We start from the raw sequence: 18,539 nt of genomic DNA, 5'->3' as shown, positions 1-18,539 counted from the left end.
GAGAAGGTGGCCGCAGCCGAGGTGAGGCTGAGGGTCCGATCATCCCCCCTCTTCCCCGGGAGACGCGGCGGGGCTGGTGGCGGAGACAGGGGGTTGCGGGGCAGGGTCCCGCAGTTTGGAGCAGGACGTTCTCGCCAGCAGCAGCTGAGAGCTCCCCCCGGGTCAGGCTGCGGGCCTCTCGCAGAGAGGTTGCTGTGATTTCCAAGGCAGCTGCCTACACTTTGTATGACCAAAAGACGGGGCTCTACTTCGTAGCCCGCAAAATGAAAACCGTAAAGGGTTAGTTACAATCTGATAATGTCAGACTAGTTAGAAGGAAAGGGAAGATTAACGAATTAAGAAACATTTTCTGCCTATTTTACACATTTTTTCCCTTATTTTTCAGGACTCCGTCTCTAATTATAGCCTTCACAAGGTTTCACAAATTTTGTATCAGCAACCAATAATCTCAATACATAAACAAAACCAGTCCCAATGCTGCTTCAAAACACATGATTGTACAAGATGCAGAGAAATGAAGTAATTCCCTTTCCTCCAAGCAGAAAAGTGTGTGTAAAGTGGTGAAGAGTTTCATTTGATAACTTAGACAGGAAAACAATCTTTTGCCAGCTTAAAGATTTTGTCTGCTTGCTACACCAGCATGCCTTGTGCAGAAACCACTTGCTTTCAGATTAAAGCACATATGTGCTCTGCACAGAAAAGGCAGCTGAGTCTTTACCGAGTAGGTGCAGGCAGAATGCTTGTAAACAGAGGAAAAAGATGCAAGCAGGGTTAATCTTCCTATCACTAGATTGCCAAAGGTAGTGAGGTTAAAGTTAGAAGAACGAAGACCTAAGAAAAGACATTGAACCCACCCCAGGATGCTTTTAATTCCTTGTGGCTAGCTGAAGCAGTGATTATTAGTTCTACCCATAGGAATCTATTCTCACTGAGGCGTCACTTCAGGTCTTATGAGTCCTTATGGCATGCAAGTCCAGACAGTACAGCAAACGCAGTAAGACTTCTAGAATTAATGTATTTTTGGTCTGAAATACGACAGCAGTGCTTCAGTGGATATAACTCGAGAGCAGTGATACCTGCTACAATGTAACTACTGGTGTTACAACTGAAATTCTGGGCTTCATTGCTTCAGTCCTGAAACCTCTCCAGTGAGAAATTTTTCTGTCAAATATGCTTGAAATTCTGCTGCTGCTGCTTGTGCAATCAGATTTTCTCTTGTGTCAGAAGAGTTCATGTTATATCACTATCCATAAAAACTGTTTTAAGATATAGTCATCCCTGTAAGTACTCGAAATTTGCAATAGTCTCAGTTTTTTGAAAAGTGAAGTTCCACCTTTGCTTCTGGAGTTCTGCTGAACATACGGTTAGATAAACCAGGTGTAAATTTAGACATCTATTGCTAAATACCAAAACTTACTTCCTACAGGCCCCTGTTCTTGACATGTTTAAGTATATTACTCATTTGTTTAAAGAATCAATGGTCCTCCTCTCCTCATACAAAGTGGTCTCTAGTGCTACTCATGCAGGAAAGCCTAATGGTTAGAGTTCTCTTCTGAGAACCTCTAAAGGGAATCTAAGTTCAAGATCACTTCTGCTTGGAAGGATCCAAATTCACACCCATGTACCAAAACTGGTGAACTGTAAGAGAGCACATGGGGCAGAGTTATGCTTCATGGTGAAGTGATGCCACCACACAGCAACAACAAATGTGAGCTTCATGAAGTGGCATATAAAACCACAGGGAATGGGTGCTTTTCTACAAGGGCAGAGTGCATTAGCCTTTGGAAAAAAACACATAATGCATGAAGACAGGGAAGGAAGGATAGGAATAAATGGCGAGTTTTCACACCAGAGTAGCACATAGTCTGGTGTTGTGTGTCCCTGTAATTCATAACTGGTTCATAAAAGGCAAACAGTGGACAGGGAACTGACAAATGTTAATTAATATTAAGTAATTCACACTAATAAAAATAAATACCTGACAAATTTGGAGTTGCCAAAGGATACCCACAATGAGTTACAGAATAATAACATGAAAATGAAATTAATTGTTGATATATGCAAACTGATATGCATGGGAAAAACAGTTTTATACACATAACAATAGGTTCTGGGCTGAGGATTCTTGAAAAGTTATGGTAGATAACTTTATGAAAATATTGGCTTGATAGTAATTTGCTGTGAAGAAAGCAAAATTACTAGAAAAGAAACAGAGAGCACAGCAGAAAATGCCATGTCCCTGTTTAAATCCAAAGTAAACTGGAATGCATCAAGAATTCCTGCTAGGTCCTCACACCCGAAAACTGTAAGTTTTCAAAATATTGAAACTGGAAGGCTAAAGAAAGAATCAGATGGAATAAACAAAAATACACCTTCCACACATGTAGCAATTGAATAGTCTAAGACTTCCAGCACAGAAAGCAAGGATACACAGAAATGTATGACACAAGTTTACAAAATCATGAGAGAGATGGAGAAGGTGACTATGGCACTCTTGTTTACTCTTTCTTTCAATACCAGAACTGGGAGTCATCAAAGAGGTTTAAAGCAAACAGCAAGAGTCTCCACGGGGACCAAAGATGCCCTGCTTTTTAAGGCAGAGAGTAATCATTAAACTGTAATTTGAAAAAGTAAAAACAACTTGATATTCTATATCAAATAATCACTGCCCCTTACTGTGTGCAGGTAGGGTTTTGGCTGAACACCGTCGTTACCCAGGGGGGAAAAACAAATACTAGGCAAAGAGGTATTATTACTGGTAAAGGTTGCTAAATTTTACTTACTACCAGTCTTCAATATCCCAGTGTGGATTAGGTCTTCCTTTCATGGTGACCTGAATAATCTGAAGATTACTCAACTATTAATTCTGTATAAAAGTGCAGAAAGAAAAGAGAAAAAAATGTGTTTTCATGTACTGCTTGCACCATATAACTGCTACTGGGAAATGATAATTTTCTGGGAAAAACATAATGGAACTTAGCAATGTGATTGTAGTAGTCTGTTGTGTTTTACTAACATATTGTTTTATGTAGGATATATGATTTTAATTTATTCTCTCCTAAGGCTTGAAGTAAGAGTTTTCTTAATCCCCATGTGATCTTTTACCTGTGGTTGGTATGAATTTGAACCATAACAGATCAATAAATATGCAAATCACTGTGATACTTCAAATGCTTAATAAAAAGTGTGGCTGTACCTAGTAGGTGCTTTTATCTTGTTTAACTAATTGTTATTGACTGTGTATTACAATATTTCCTGTTACACGTGAGCTTGCTGGCTGATATGAATATAAACACAAACATGAATGTAAATATAAATACAAATACAAAATTTGTGAAGCTGAATAGGACTGTTGGGATGAGACACAGAAAGTGAATCAATGTACTTCTTCTTCTTCAAGTATTTGCAATGCAGATGAAGACAAAACCAGAAAAGGATTAATGTGATACATCTTCAAAACTAAGTTACACCAGTCACACGAGTGAAACAAGTAAAAAGTAAACTGAGATCCTTACCAAGCTTCTGAGGTCAGTTTATAAGTTTTTCTATAAACTGCAAATGCTGCAATTTATTCACCAATTCCAGTGCTGAAAACAAACAAAAAAAACCCCAACAAACAGGTTAATATATAGGATGAAGTTTTGATTCAAAATGCATATTGCTCCACACTTTACATTTCAATATAATCTCTGCTTTGAAAATGCACCTCTGTGTCATCAGTGGTATTCTGTCTGCAAACTGGCAGGGAGATGCAAGGGGAAAATATATGGAAAATCATCAGCCTATTAGGTTGACTTTATTGTGAAAGACAAGGAACTGTGAAGGAAAAAGTAACAAATATAAGCATAAAATGGCTTAAACACAACTTGCATGCATCAAAAGCAAGCCATGGCAGAATAGCTTGATGCTTTTCTTTGGTCACAGTTTTTTAGAGAAAATAAAAGCAATGCAACAAACTGAATATTGATCAGAGATTCAACACAGTTTGGTATCATTGTACCTGGTAAATCATCACTTTACGGAGGACTAGAACCTCACGCAAGGGCAGACTATATACTGAAATAATGAAAAATTATTTGACATGTAAGTTTAAGCATTTTAAGTCTTATAACAAAGATATCTGAGAAGGATTGTCAGATTGCAACTCAGAGAATTTTCTTTTCTAACAAGTGAGTAGAAAACTAATTGATATGCAGGAATATGAGTTCAGGCCAAGAAAAAAATGGAAAGTTCTCATGGATTCCTATTACCTTCAGCATACATATGGTACTCTTATTCTCATCCTCACTTCTTCCTTGAGTAGTACTTTTTTATTTACTTCAATGAGTTTTATTGCTTTCTGATTGTGTTTCCAGTTCCATGGTACCAAACTGAAAAATGTCTACCCTACAATCCGTATTCTCCCAGTTTGACAGTGAATTCCTCCTAAGTTCTCCTGGAGGAAGACATGTTGTGATCAATTCCCTATTCTTTGTAAAGAAATACCAGATTAGTAGATGTTATGAAGTTATGCCATTTTTCAGCTAGAATTTCTTCAGTGGAGAAGAATTCTTACAGGGAAGTTAAGCCTGCCACCAACAGATTTAGTTTTTTTTAAATCATGCCTGAAAAGCATCACGAACACACATTCCTCCCAGTCAGATATCAGAAAACTGCTGAACTCAACCACATTCCTCTAATTTGCTGAAAACTAAATTTGCCACCTGGAATTGCTCACTATTCAGATGGCCATGAAGAAGAGTGGGACCATATTAGTGACAGTGATTTGCTGCTATCAGAGAGGCAATTTATGACTATCAGCAGTTTGTTGGAAGTCCCAGAAGATGGGCATGTGGATTTATTTATTTATTTATTTGTTTGTTTGTTTGTTTATTTAAATTCATGGTAGGAGAAGGCAGAAAGGGATTGTTCAATACTGGCAGCTAAGAGTGTATCTTCCCAGCATAAAAAAATTGGTGTAGAGGGTAGCTACAAGACCTCTACCAAGGTTTCATTTTTCTCCTAGGGGTGATTTGGCTCTTTTGAACAACAGGAAAACTTTCATAGACTTTTTCTGTCAGAAGATTTTCATCCTGGTGTCAAAAATCCCAATGGGATGGTCATGTGCCTTTTCTCTAATTCAATGCATTATAGCATCACATACTGTCACTATTCAGTCAAGGAAAACAAAATATCTACCACCTTTTCATCACTAGAGAAAGAAATTATAAAGTCAAGAATTTGTACCTGTGCAGCCTGGAATGAATACATTTCATTCTACATGTGGGAATATCTCAGTTGACTGTGAGACACATTTTCTCATTGATAAGCATTACCAAAAATATTACAGAGCTGGTAAACAGAATTTGCTTTAAATTATTTCACTTTCCCTTCACTAATATTTTTTTTCTGCCAATGCTGCCGATGCTAAACCACCAAAAATTAAGCTGAGAATCTAGCACAAGAATGCTGGAAGGTAATTTTCAAAGTTCTACATTATAGTTACAGATGACAAGTCAGGGGAATTAGAAATGTGCGTGAATAAACCTATTAAAGAAGAAAGAAGTTTATGTGCAGACATAAATTTTTGTCTCTTAAATATGAAAGGCATGTTCAATGGCTTTTACTCAATCCAAATTAACAAGGACACATTGAAGATGACATAAAAAATAATCTTGGTTGCTGCTGCTGCTGTTTTTACTTTTAAAATTGCATTTATTTAAAAATTTCTCATTTCATATTTTATGAGGATACTAACATTCAGGTGATAATTACTCCAGTAGCTACAGAAGGCTAAGAGGAAGGGTAGATTAACATGATTTCTATTAAAATCTTTCTGTTGGAAATAATGAAAATAAAGGATTCAATTACTTTGAGATAATATAGTCAGGACGTTCAGATACTTCTCTACGGGTTTCCTAACTTTTCAGTATTGTTGCTATGCTTATAGGAACACTACTTTCTTGCTCATCAGGTCACATGATGAAAACACTGCAGGATCTCCTTAGTGAAAGACATTGCCACAACAAATGAATAGGTAACACATACACACAAATTAAAGCCATAACATATCCATTTATTGGGAACTTGTAAGTCAGATGAGAAGTGTAGTAGTTTTTGGGGTTTTTTTCAGTCAACAAATTCAGGAATTTAGAGGTCTAGTTATGATCAAGTTTTGTTTTTTTTTTGTGGTAGGTGTTGAACAGGGATAGATATAGAAGAGAAAAAGACAGTACTGTCTTATTTTTCAGGTGGAGGACAGAAAGAAAACCTAACTTTGCTTCAGTAGCTGATAGAACAGACAGCAGTTCTCTCTAAACCTCACAAATACTGGTTCAAGACTCATTTGAAAGCTTTCCCTTTCCCTTTCCTTTTCCCTTTCCCTTTCCCTTTCTCTTTCCCCTTCCCTTTCCCTTCCCCTTCCCCCTTTCCCTTTCCCTTTCCCTTTCCCTTTCCCTTTCCCTTTCCCTTTCCCTTTCCATTTCCTTCCCTTAGAACAGCCTTTCATTTTGATAGCTTAATTTTAATTCAATTCCCAGAAACGCATAGATGAAAACAACTAAAGACTTATGAAATAACACATCACATTGATAAAGCTCTCGTGTAGTTGCTGGTATCTGTTCTGCTTGGAAGAGAGCAGTAAAATCCACTTGCACACTCATGAAAATAAGCTTTGAGTCTCACCACTGCTGAAGACACTGCCTGAATTCAGACAAATTGTTTCTTGCTTCCTTTGAGCCTTTTCTGAGACAAATATTTTCATTTTCTTACTGAGCTAAGCTAGATAATCAGGTTTCCTCATCCTTTTGAGCTTTACAGTTTCTAATTAGCATCACCCGTTTTCCAAGGGCCACGGGAGTTCCAGCTCCTTGGAAGAACCGCATCACTCTGCCTTGAGTTCCTGATGCTGGCAGATGGCAGCATGTGGCCCCATGCATGGATAGATGGATAGATGTCAGCTTTTTGTTGTTTTGTACCTAACCAATTTGTCAACTGCTTTCAGCTCTAGCATGGGCATCAGCCACTTCTTGGTTATGCTACTATTTTTTTCTCAATTATTTTGCTTGTGAAACCTTTCCTGATCTGATATCTAACAAACTGCTTGTTAAATATTCCAGCAGGCCCTCATGCCAAGAATTTCCACAAATTGCACTGTCATCAAAATGCTTAGGGGGACCCTAATGATCACAAAGCATTCAGCTGGACCACCCAGAGCCACAAATGCTAAAAGAAGCCTCAAGGGCCTCTTGCAGGATTAAAGTTTCTCCCACTTTAACATCTTGAAAATATTCTATGAGGGCCTTCCCACCACTACCAAGTAATGAAAATCTTTGTTTGTACTTACCCAATCACTTTAGCTTCACTGTGCTGCCTGAAAGCTAGACTGGAAGAAAATATCCAACTGTCTGACTGACTTCACATTAAGTGCTACATTGTAGCAGCAGAGAAAACACATATTCTAATCACAGAATAGTTTATGTATCCTGGTGGAATCTAATCAATATGCTACCTGTCTATAGAATGAGGACTGATGTGTATGTCCTGCATTGTAGAGAAACTTTCAAAACTACACTATCTGTCAGGGACTAATTTAACAAAGATTCTACTGATGGCTTTTCCATGTGTCTTGCTCTAATAAAACTTTCCACTCTATGGAGTATCCAATTCTAAACCTTTCACAAATGAAATGAGCAGGATGTATTTAATGACTAAAAGTCAGTAGGAGAAGGGAGGAATGACCTTACAAGTGACAGATAAAGCTAAGAATGAAGTTTGGGAATTTGCAGTTAGAAATTATGTGTATTTGGATACAACTATAAAAGCAAGATACTGTATTTTATAGCCATCAAAACATGCAGCTACATGGATCATACATATAAAATCAGATTGATGAAGAACAGCATTCAATTGCCATCATAATTCAAATTGAATGAAACATATTTGTTCCAATACTTATATTAAAAAAAACAAACAACACAGTTATTTGTCTGGAAGCATGTAGCTATGGTAAATAAAAAGTAATAATACTTATAAAAGATACATTATTTTAATGTTTTTGCAAATATGCCACCGAGAAATCTTTTCCCACCACTGGAGTAGAACTGGATATGACAAAATCCTTGCAAATTGTTCAGTGCTGGAATTGAGGCTGTGGGGAATATCAGACATATGGTATCCTAATACCTTATTTTGCAAGTGGGTTGTTGCATCTGATTGTCCCTAGCTATCATCTGAAAGACTTATATCTCTGTATCTATTCTGTTAGTGAATATGCTTCATAGCTTGAAAATGCAGTGCTGAGAGGACCATATAACAAGATCACAGATTCTACAAATGGCAAACATTCTGTGATGTTTATAAAACCTGTCTGCAATTGACTTTCATTTTAAGCTGGACAGAAGCACTTGCTTTGGGCTGTTGAAAGACTGCCCAAGTCCATGGTTGTTGTTTCACTGTTTTAAGTACACTAATTTTAAGGGCATGTGTTTTGGATGCTCACATTAAAACAAAAATCTTATTCATGAGGCACTGAAGCTGCACATCTTTACAAGATGAAAATTTGCACTGTCCTCATACCATTTTTACATACTCAAGAGTAGATCATTTCACCACGAGTGAATATTTGAATGTAATAAGACCTCCTTATGGAGAGGAATAAGTTGTAAAGTATAAAACTCCCATTGTTTTGCCTTACGTTCTAAATCCTTTTGTAATCTGCAGGCAGTGTATCAGACAGATCAGAAATGGAACGTAACGTGCACAGAAGCCAGCAACATATGATCATCATGTACTCTGAGGTTACACTGTGGTTTAGCATTCCCTATTTCTTCCTTATATATTGTGAGGTAGGTGAGACAAGTTAAACTCTCATTAAAGGCCAATCCAGCCACATACATAACAGCATTCTTCAATTAAAAGAAAGACTTAACAAATTAATCAACAGGACAAAGCTTCCAAAACCTACATACAATCTTTTAGCACATTTGGGATGATTATGGCTTAATATACAACTCTTTGGCTTCTCTGAAATATCAGTGCCTTGCTGAAATCTTCCTCCCCCTTGCACCTGGACCCTAGCTCATTGTGTTATAAGGAGGGTTATTTTGGCTTGGAGAGGACTTTCATGACTTCAAACATGGACATTAGATCAAGTTTTTATCTTCTCACATAATCCTGTCTTTGATGTCACCAGACTGAGGCCTCTCAGAATAGAAAGAGAAAGCTGTGAAAAGAGGCTCATTTAATTTATACATTTAAGTGCTGCTCTTCTAATTTGCCAGTGTAGCATTTTCATTGTTTTCTGCTTTGCATCCTAAAGGCAGGCTTACACCAAGCAATTATGACTGGCTCCTCTGAACAAATAATTGAAATTCACTAGTTCTGGGATATGGTTAAACAATGCCAGGATTGGAGGTGTGAGGTCAAATGTATTCCCAGTGGCATTACTGAAGTTATAGGCTACCCTTTTCACTTGTCTTGAAGGATGAGTGCTTGAAATAAACCCACTTAAACAGCAAGTAATCAGGTAAGCTGCACAAGACAAATAGCAAACATAAGCATATTTTGCATTTGTCTTCAATCAAGAACAGTAGTCTTGCAGTTAAAATAACAAACCTGTAGAAGATGGTATTGAAGACTGCTTTGCATCATGGAAACTATCTGATAAGAATGAAATGGATAAAGAGAGACAACATGTTCAAAATCCTCCCCTTGCAATTGCAAAATGGAGACAGCTGTAAAAATGGGGATAGACCCTACGAGCAAACACTGCTGGGAAAAAAAAAATAAAATAAAATTGTTGTTGGAACACCTAATGGAAGGATTTTGATATGCAATTTCTGCATTGTTTACCTTGAAAAGCCAGTAATTCAGTCTTTCACAAAACAACTAACCCCAAATTAACCACAAACAAATTATCCACATTATTTCTAGCAAATATTGTAATATATTAATATTGTGTGAAAGTCCATAAAAACAGTAGACCTTTTTGCTACTCGTAAACAAAGCAAAACTCCATTGGGGGTGTGTGTGGAGAATGGAGGTTTGCTGCAGAAACACAAAACAGGACATAAAACAGTCTGTCGAGGTGAAAGCTAAGTAGACAGATCTTTTTGTTTCATAATGGAACAGGTTCACTAAAAGAAAAAGAGAGTATTCAAAAGTAAAACATACACACCTTAACGATTCAGGGATCTTTATGCTTACTGATAATTTCCATAAACCCAAAGAAATAATTTGCTCTTATACTTTCATCAAAACACATTATACAGGATAAACCTTCCGTTTTGTCTGTTGTCTTACCACTGCACAAAATATAGTTGTTCCAAGGCAAAGTACTGCTATCTTGAGCCATGCAAAAGACCTGAATTCTGCCCACAAATATGTTCTTTACCTTCTGAAGGTATGAACAAAGTATGTCAAAGTTCAAAGTCCTTCTTTATAACCACAAATCTAAAACTTGTTTCTCTTTAAAATGAAATCTAATATGCATCAGTCTATAACTGCATTGTTGAGAGACTTCAAAAAAGTACTCATTATTTTTATAATCATGCTCCTACCAACACTCCATTTCTATCATGCGTTTAAATATTAGGTAGACTAAGGCTCCACACTGACAGTTAAGGAGTTTGAATGAGTAGAAACTGGGTTTTTTTCACGTGTTTGTGTTTGACATTTTTTTTTTTTTTTAAGGAAAAAAAAAAAAAAAAAAAAGATATCCATAGACTCTTTCAATTGTGCATTATTTCTCCTTTTACAGTCCTTTTTTTGGCTATTAAAGTTTATTTCAAGAGACACATTCTCTGCTTTGTGGTGTTTTGGTTTTTTTTCTTTTTAGTGTGAAGTTAACATGACTTATGTCCTAATTTATGTGTATTAGCGGATTATGGTTCTTATTGCATCCCCATGAGAAACATTACTGGCTTCCACAGCTATCTTCCTGATGATCATAAAACAAATATTGAACAAGTAAGGAAGCCTAAAAAAACCCCAAATGTCTAAAATTGAGGAGTGGCTGCCTAGATAAAACATAGATTCTGTGCTGTGTTATTATTTGCAGTCTTTTTACTGTTGTGCCTTTCAGATGTAAAAAAGCTTATACTGGAGCACTGGCCCGCCTGTGCCAATCTATACCACTGATTCCATGTCTTTTGTCACAAAAGGTTAAAACAATTCCCTATAACAGACAGAATAAATAAAGCTTTAGGCAAGGAAATGTCATAGTTATACTATTGTTCCTACTGACATCAAAAGCAAAGGTCCCACTGACTTCACCAGGAGTGGGATCAGTCTCCTGTTTGGTGAAAAACTGCAGGTATGTTAGTTCAAATGCAGAATTGCTGGTATGTTCTGCATTTCTGGCACCTTCATAACAGGTACAGGAAAACATTAGCATCATCATTATATTAGTTCATTAGACTATCCAACATACTATTATGAAACTAACGTAAATATTGTATACAGAGATACTGTTTATTTAATTTTAATTCATAGTATATGTGATTTCATAAGAGAATTTGATAATAAAGTAAAACCAGAAATTCTGCAGGTACTGTTCTGCTAGTGGTTAGGGACTACTTCAGAGTGGCCCAGAGGCTAGTCTCTCTCATGTGGGTGGCATCCCATGGAATGGGGCAGGAAATGGCAGAAAGCTGGCCAGCTGCTGACTTTTCCTCTGAGCAGAGTAACCTAACTGGGAACTGCTAGTGTCTCCACAAGATTTCCTCCTTTTCCACTTAATGAGTGAATCTGTCACTTTTATCTTGGCCTCAACAAGGTCTTATTCTTCTGTCACATGCCCTGGCTTCTAGAAGATGACATTCAATGACTGCATCTGAGAATCTTTTGCCTAGTGGGAAAAGGGTTTTGCTCTTCAGTCTCTATGAACTTAATAAAAAAGGAGCAAAGTCCTTAAAGATGTCAAGGGCTAGGACTAAGCACATTGCTATGTTCCTCCATCTGGCTAATTCCTAGCCAACAGAATTTTAGCCACCCAGAGAACATCTTACTGCTGTATGTGGCATGGGACAGCTGATTAACAGCATGGTCCAAGAAGATGGGACATTTCACTTGCCTTATACAGGAATTGAACAGTTGCCTCATGCAGCCTGAGTGAATGCTGTATCATAGAGTTACTGGAAACCAGGACACACATCACCTCTGCCCACAGAATAAAGGAATGGAGCTTAACACTCAGTCATCGCTGGCTGTATTAGACACTTTGTTGAAGAGATTTTGATGTATCCCATTTTGAAGCAAATATTTTCTGAGGATATGCTGAAAGCCTAAATCCAGGGCTCTGGATTCTATTACCTGATGCAGGCATACACATTATTCTGTGGAACTATGCCTACCTGTGTGTATTTAAGTAATACTGAAATACTTATACCTTGTAATACTCAATTCCTTGCTCCTTTTCTTTCAGTGTACACAGAAATAAACAGATGATAAAACCAGAGAAACACAAAGCCATAATCTCTGTTAAATACTGAGCAATCAAACAAAGGTCCCATGAAAATGAGGACTGAAAAACTAGGCTGTAGTTACCCAGTCATGTTTGTCATTCTCACTTTGTACTATTCATTTATGAGGTGAAAAATTACCTGCATCAAAGTATCAGTGTATCAATGAAACATACAGAGATAATCACTTTCAATAGTTCTGCCAATACAATAAATCTTGCCTCTGCAGCTTAACTCTGGAGCCTCCCTTTAACCTCACTTATCTCTGTTCTTCTATCTAGTTACACAGACGGCAACTTCAGTAGTGAGAACACTGTCAATGTAAGTAGGTCAGTACTAGATCACTGAAGGCAATGTAGACTTTTCAGGGTGTTGATTCATGACCTTTTAAAGCTATTTATTCCAGGACAAAGTACAGTTTAAATCGTCATTAATGAAAGTGAATGCAGAGCTTTAAGTTGGTGCTGAATCATGCTTATTTTGCTCAAATATAAGTGGCTACAGTATATGTCAGCAAGGGAGAACCTGATCCCAGGAAATTATTTTTAACTTGCAATCACCTTTAGACTTGTATATTTTTTGAACTGTCCACGACTGACCTTAGAGATGGACTTTTAAAATAAAAGCTATTGTAAATGAGGGACCTCACATGAATAAGCAAAGAGAAAAAAGGGGCATGTCCTAAATATTATTGTTTCTATTTTGAAATTGTTTCTTAGCGTACTGTCTTTCATTTCGATAAAAAGAAAGGTGATGCTGTGATTAGATCGTTATGTTACTTTGTCATTAAAATTAGGATAACAATTCCAACTGGATACTTGAGACAGCCTGGATCTGAAGGGTCTGTTACCTACAGAGAGAGATCAGAAGGGGGAATAGTAATAGACAAATTGCATACAATTTATACAAATAAAAATTTATCTATATAATTATAAAATATAAAAATATTTTAAATAGCTATAAATTAAATAGCCAAATATAATTTTACAGGTAACCTGAATGTAGATAAGGTAGGGTTCTCGTAGTTGTAACAGGGAGTTTGAATCATCCATAAAGGGAGATATATTTGTGACTAGGAAGAATTGTTATATCAAAGTCTGATGAATATAAGTGCTTGTGAGCACTGGCAGACTGGAAGTAAATGGGAGTAATACAGGGATGGTCTGAGATTTTATATAATGAGAGGAAAGCTGGCAAAGAGAAATTAAGATGAGATTTTAAACTTTTTAAGTAAAGGTTAGCAACAATGTTGTGCAGAAATTAAAGAAAGACAAAGTAGGAGGATGACCTTGTGATAATCAGTTTGAATGGGAAGAACAAAAGAGAGACAGCTCTAGAAAGTGAGCACTGTGGAAATACTGAGGGAGAGAGTGACAAAACTTAGGTATGACCTAGAAATGAGTTACAAAGTCACCACCAATATAGGACTGAAATCACTATGCAAACCCATGTTGTCCTCATGGTGTGCACCACTGTGGCAGTCACAGGAGTGCAATCAAGTCTTCAGCAGACTTAGATTAGTACCCAGTTTATGTAAGACAACATCATAAATATGATAGAAGGTGCTTTTCAAAAGGGCAGACTCATGAAGTCAGTAGTGGAGACTGCTGAAAGACATAACTTCTGAGTACATCACAAGCTCTTAAACATATGACCCTGAAACACTTAAGGGAAATGATAATTAAAATGTGGTCCTTCAAATATTTAATTCACACATGCTATTTATTTTGATTTCACAGAATTGGATATCAATGAGGTGCGCTTTTTTCTGGTTATACTGGGGATCTGAAGTGAATTGAGGTGGTCTTTAAATTGTCAGGAAAATTGAAATCCCTCATGTATGGCAAAAATGAACAAGAAAAAATTATTTCCTGGATTTCACAAGATTTCGGTCTTCTCCCTCTAAATCACACAGTTGGTTAAAGTAGAACTGATTTCTCAACATTTTGGTATTGAAGCACACATTAGAAAAGTCATGAAGAACAGTGTAAATGCTTGTGACTGAAAACGATTCTCCTGATGTAGGTAAATTTAGGTAAAGTAATTCTCAGCTAGATAAATTAAGTTTATTTTCTCAAATACTGACATCAAAAGGTCATTCTGGTTAAAGAGAATGACAGAATAGTATCCATTAATTATTTTCATTTTGATAACAGTTCAAGGGTGATTAGAAGTTACAGGAAAATGAAGTTGCAGATTCCATTTCCCCTTATGGTTAAAGTCTGTCACTTTCAAGGGGTCTAGGAGCATGTATTTTTATATGCATCTTACTGTTTGCTCATGCTAATAAGTAGGAGCATTAGATGGAAAAAAAAAATAAAATAAAAAATTAGTGTTTCCAAATAATCCCATATGTTCTCAGCTGACTCAAATGTCAACACAATCTTTTCCTAAGTATCTTAAATATGAAGAATCCCTAGTGAACTGCCATCAATGAAGATGCTGGCTTAGTAATTTTGTCTGGTGTCATGTCAGTGGCTCCAGAGAAGAGAATGCTATTAATTTTAGTGCTCTGCCCTGGAAATCTTTCCTCACTTAGCAACTACCTCTTCTCCTCCTGAAGATCTGTCTAACTCCTGCAACTAATAAGGATGAAGTTTAACTAGCCTAAGCTGTTGACATATAACTCTGTTTCACTTACAGGACATGCTAGTAGTGCAGTGCATGAAAATAAATACATTTTAAAAACTGTACTATCATGTCTCAACACAGCCATTTTCAGAAGCTTCACTCAAGAATAACCTTTACGCAAATGAACATGAGATTTTTTATCAGAGCTCATATTTGCCCTACTCTCTTTCTTAAGAATGGCAAAATACTTTGTTTGGAAACTCTGTAAAACAAAACAGTTTTTTTCTGAGCACTGAAAACATGAAAGCTGGGGCACTACAGATTTGCACCCTACATTTCCTAAAGCACATCACTCCCATATCTTAGCTCAGTTTTTCATTCAGCTATCAGTATTCACTAATGTTGGAGAAATTTCGTACTTTTGAGACCTATAATTCTCTGGAAAGGTGGATGTCTGAGTGAAAGCAGCCAAAGTTCTCAAAAAAGATAAGAGGAATTGCAAGATGGAGAGTTTTACCACAGACATTTTTTAGTTATTGTGTTAAGGAAATAAAGGATTAAAATAATAATATTAATGTAAGCAGTACTACACAGCCAAAGACAGAGTGTGGACTATCTGAGACTGAACTACTAGTGTGAACAAGACTTAACTGATTCAATACAGGGTCAAATACTGGGAAATATGGTCCACTGATGACTGATAAGCCCCTGTAAACACAAACTAATTACAACACACTCTGCATCCATCAATTCACAGACACACACACAGAAAAAACCCTATACAGCTAACACACTAACCCTTGTTTACTGCTCAAGTACCATTTGCACTGATGCTTATGAGAGCTTTGGCTAAATAAAATCTGCTTAAATTACACAGTCTGGTGAGTCTTACAGTACAGCTTGGAGACTAAGATAGTAATTCTCCTTATTCAAATTGCCATAAAATAGTGGTAACTACATTTGAAAAAGGGTAAAAAAGCTGTTATTTAATCTTGAACATAGAAACCTACTTACAGGAAGAAAAAGAGGTTGTAAAACATACTATGAATAAATGTCTTTATTTTTTAAAAATATGGTCAGATTTACTTTAAATCTTGAAAAAACTTATAAATATGAATGTGAAGATGAATAAAATATAAGGTCATCAGCAACCCACCCTATTTTATGAACTTTGAACATGAAATAGGGTTTGCATTTGTTTGTCAGATTTGAATGGAGATGGAATTCAAGATCAGACATTAATCATAATTAAGCTGACTATGACAGGTCTATGCTGACAAATTCTTAACGACCACAAAGAATGCTTAGCCATAATGAAGTGTTTCATTCATTAATTTCCTCATTAAGAGGGCTTCCACTTAATAAGTTCAGTAAAAAGTCAATATAATATTGTATTTGTATTCTCCTTTTTATCAATTTTCCCTTCAGTGGTATATTATTTGGAAAATGAAATAAATAATTTAAAACATATAATTGCTTGTATATATTCATATACTAATTCCCTAAGCGATGTTGTGTTTATAAGTTGTCAGTGTGCATATTAATTTGTGATACCCACCAATCTCATGTTCATTTATTTACTACTAGCCATTGAGAAGCAGATTAAAAAGGACATGCTGCCCCTTCTTTGAAAGTTTTATTAAGGCCAAGTAGGCCAAATGGTATATTACAATTGAATATGCTGGTTGCCAGGACTTGAAAATTACTAATTACAGTTCTAAGTGACTTAATATGTTTGTATGCATGATTATTTATGAATACATGTTAAGTGCCACATAAAATGACACTTCTTCATTTCAATATTATAATGTATTAATTGTTCAGTTTGCACAGATTCATATGAACTTCCTGAATAGCATTAATTTACTTAAATAATTTCATATTGTGCAGAATAAATAAAAAACTAACTAAAAACACATCTTCTCCTCCTCCTCCTCTTCTCTTCTTCTCATCACTAAACCAGACCTTCATATATACCTACATCGCTACTACCCAAAGAAGTTAGTAGCTGATCTTCTGTTCTCTAAAACAACAGCAGTACACACACACAGAGTACATAAGCAAGGAAAAAAAGCATATTGTTCCTGTCTTTCCCAGAAACTACTTGGAATGATTGAATCACAGAAATACTGAGGCCACCCACTGCTCAAGTAGGGTCACCTATACCAGGTTGCTCAGGATTGCATCCAGTTGGGTTTTGAGTTTGTCCATAGAAGAAAATTTCACAGTTTCTCAGGGAAACTTCTGTCAGTGTTTGGCCACCTGTACAGTACAAAAAAAAATATTCCTTCTTTCAGAGGAAATGTCATGTTTTTCAATTTGTGCTCCTTGCCTCTTGTCCTGTCAGCGGGAACAAACAAGAAGAGTCTTGCTCTCTCTTCTTCCCCTCCCATCAGGCATTTACACACACAGATAAGTTCACCCTGGGCCACCTCCACTCCAGGCCGGAAAATTCCAGGTCCCTCAGCCACCTCTCATACAAAAGATGTGTCAGTCTCTTTATCACCTTTGTGGCCCTGCACTGGACTTACTCCAGTATTTCTGTATCTTTCCTTTACTGGGAAGCTCAGCACTGCACGCAGTGCTCCAGATGTATCTCACCAGTGCTGGGAGGTGAGATATCTCCTCTATCCACTGGCAGAACTCTGCCTATTGCAGCTCCAGAAGCTGTTGGCTCATGTTCAACATGATGTTTTCCAGATGAGTGGCCCCAGAGCGAAACGGTGCATAGGGAAGCTCCTCCCAAAGTGAAAATCTTTGCATTACCTCTTTTTGAACTTCATGAGATTTTTCCCAGCCCATTTCTCCAGCATGTCAAAGTCTCTCTGATCTGTGCACTGTTTCTCCCAGTTTTGTGTAAGCTGCAAACTTGCCGAGGGTGCACTCTGTCTCAGCGTCCAGGTAACTGATGACAAGTTAAACAGATCTGAGCCCAGTATTGTCAGCTGAGGTAAACAACTAGTGATCATGATGCTCTGGCCTAGCCATTCACTGATTTTTAAATCCATCTCACTATCCACTTTGTCAGCTTGTTTATGAGGATGCTGCAAGAGACAGTACCAAAACCTTACTAAAGTTGAGGTAGACTGCATTCACTGCTCTCCCCTTGTCCACTAAGGTAGTCACCTCATTGTAGAAGACTCTCAGGTTTCATTGGAAGTTGGAGGGGTATCCAAGAAATGAGAGAATCCTCTACTTGTTTTTGCAGTAGCAGCAGAAAAATACAAAAAATAGCAAAACCCCCCTCAACACCAGTGGTATTGTGATCTTTGTATAAGTCCTTTGTTTACAATTTCTGTGTCTGAGCCTAGGGAAGAAGAATTCAAAATTAAATGGTAAGACTGTGTGATTCAAACGATCCTCTTAAAAGGTAAGATGTTCTGTAAAATACTTTCTGTGCAAATCTGCACAGCCTAGAGCTAATCCCATATGATCATAGATGTGATTATACTGTACTTTCTTTGAAGAAAATCTATCTCCTGGACCCATTTAAGAACTTCATGACCAGCTGTCTACCGCATTTTTTCC

General features: G+C 36.9%; 1 protein-coding gene across 1 annotated transcript in view; it reads left to right on the top strand.

Moving 5' to 3' along the window:
• The window catches only part of VPS13A (vacuolar protein sorting 13 homolog A (S. cerevisiae)), a 141,316-nt gene that overhangs the window by 4,448 nt on the left and 118,329 nt on the right, over window positions 1-18,539 (top strand). The window contains 1 exon segment of the mRNA XM_009994968.1: window positions 7-279. Within this exon segment, the coding sequence (XP_009993270.1) occupies window positions 7-279 (273 nt within the window).

Source organism: Chaetura pelagica, unplaced genomic scaffold (assembly GCF_000747805.2).
Source record: "Chaetura pelagica isolate M959 unplaced genomic scaffold, ChaPel_1.0 scaffold330, whole genome shotgun sequence".
NCBI lineage: Eukaryota > Metazoa > Chordata > Aves > Apodiformes > Apodidae > Chaetura > Chaetura pelagica.
Note: the sequence above shows the minus strand (reverse complement) of the source record. Positions and strands in the feature narration are given on the sequence as shown.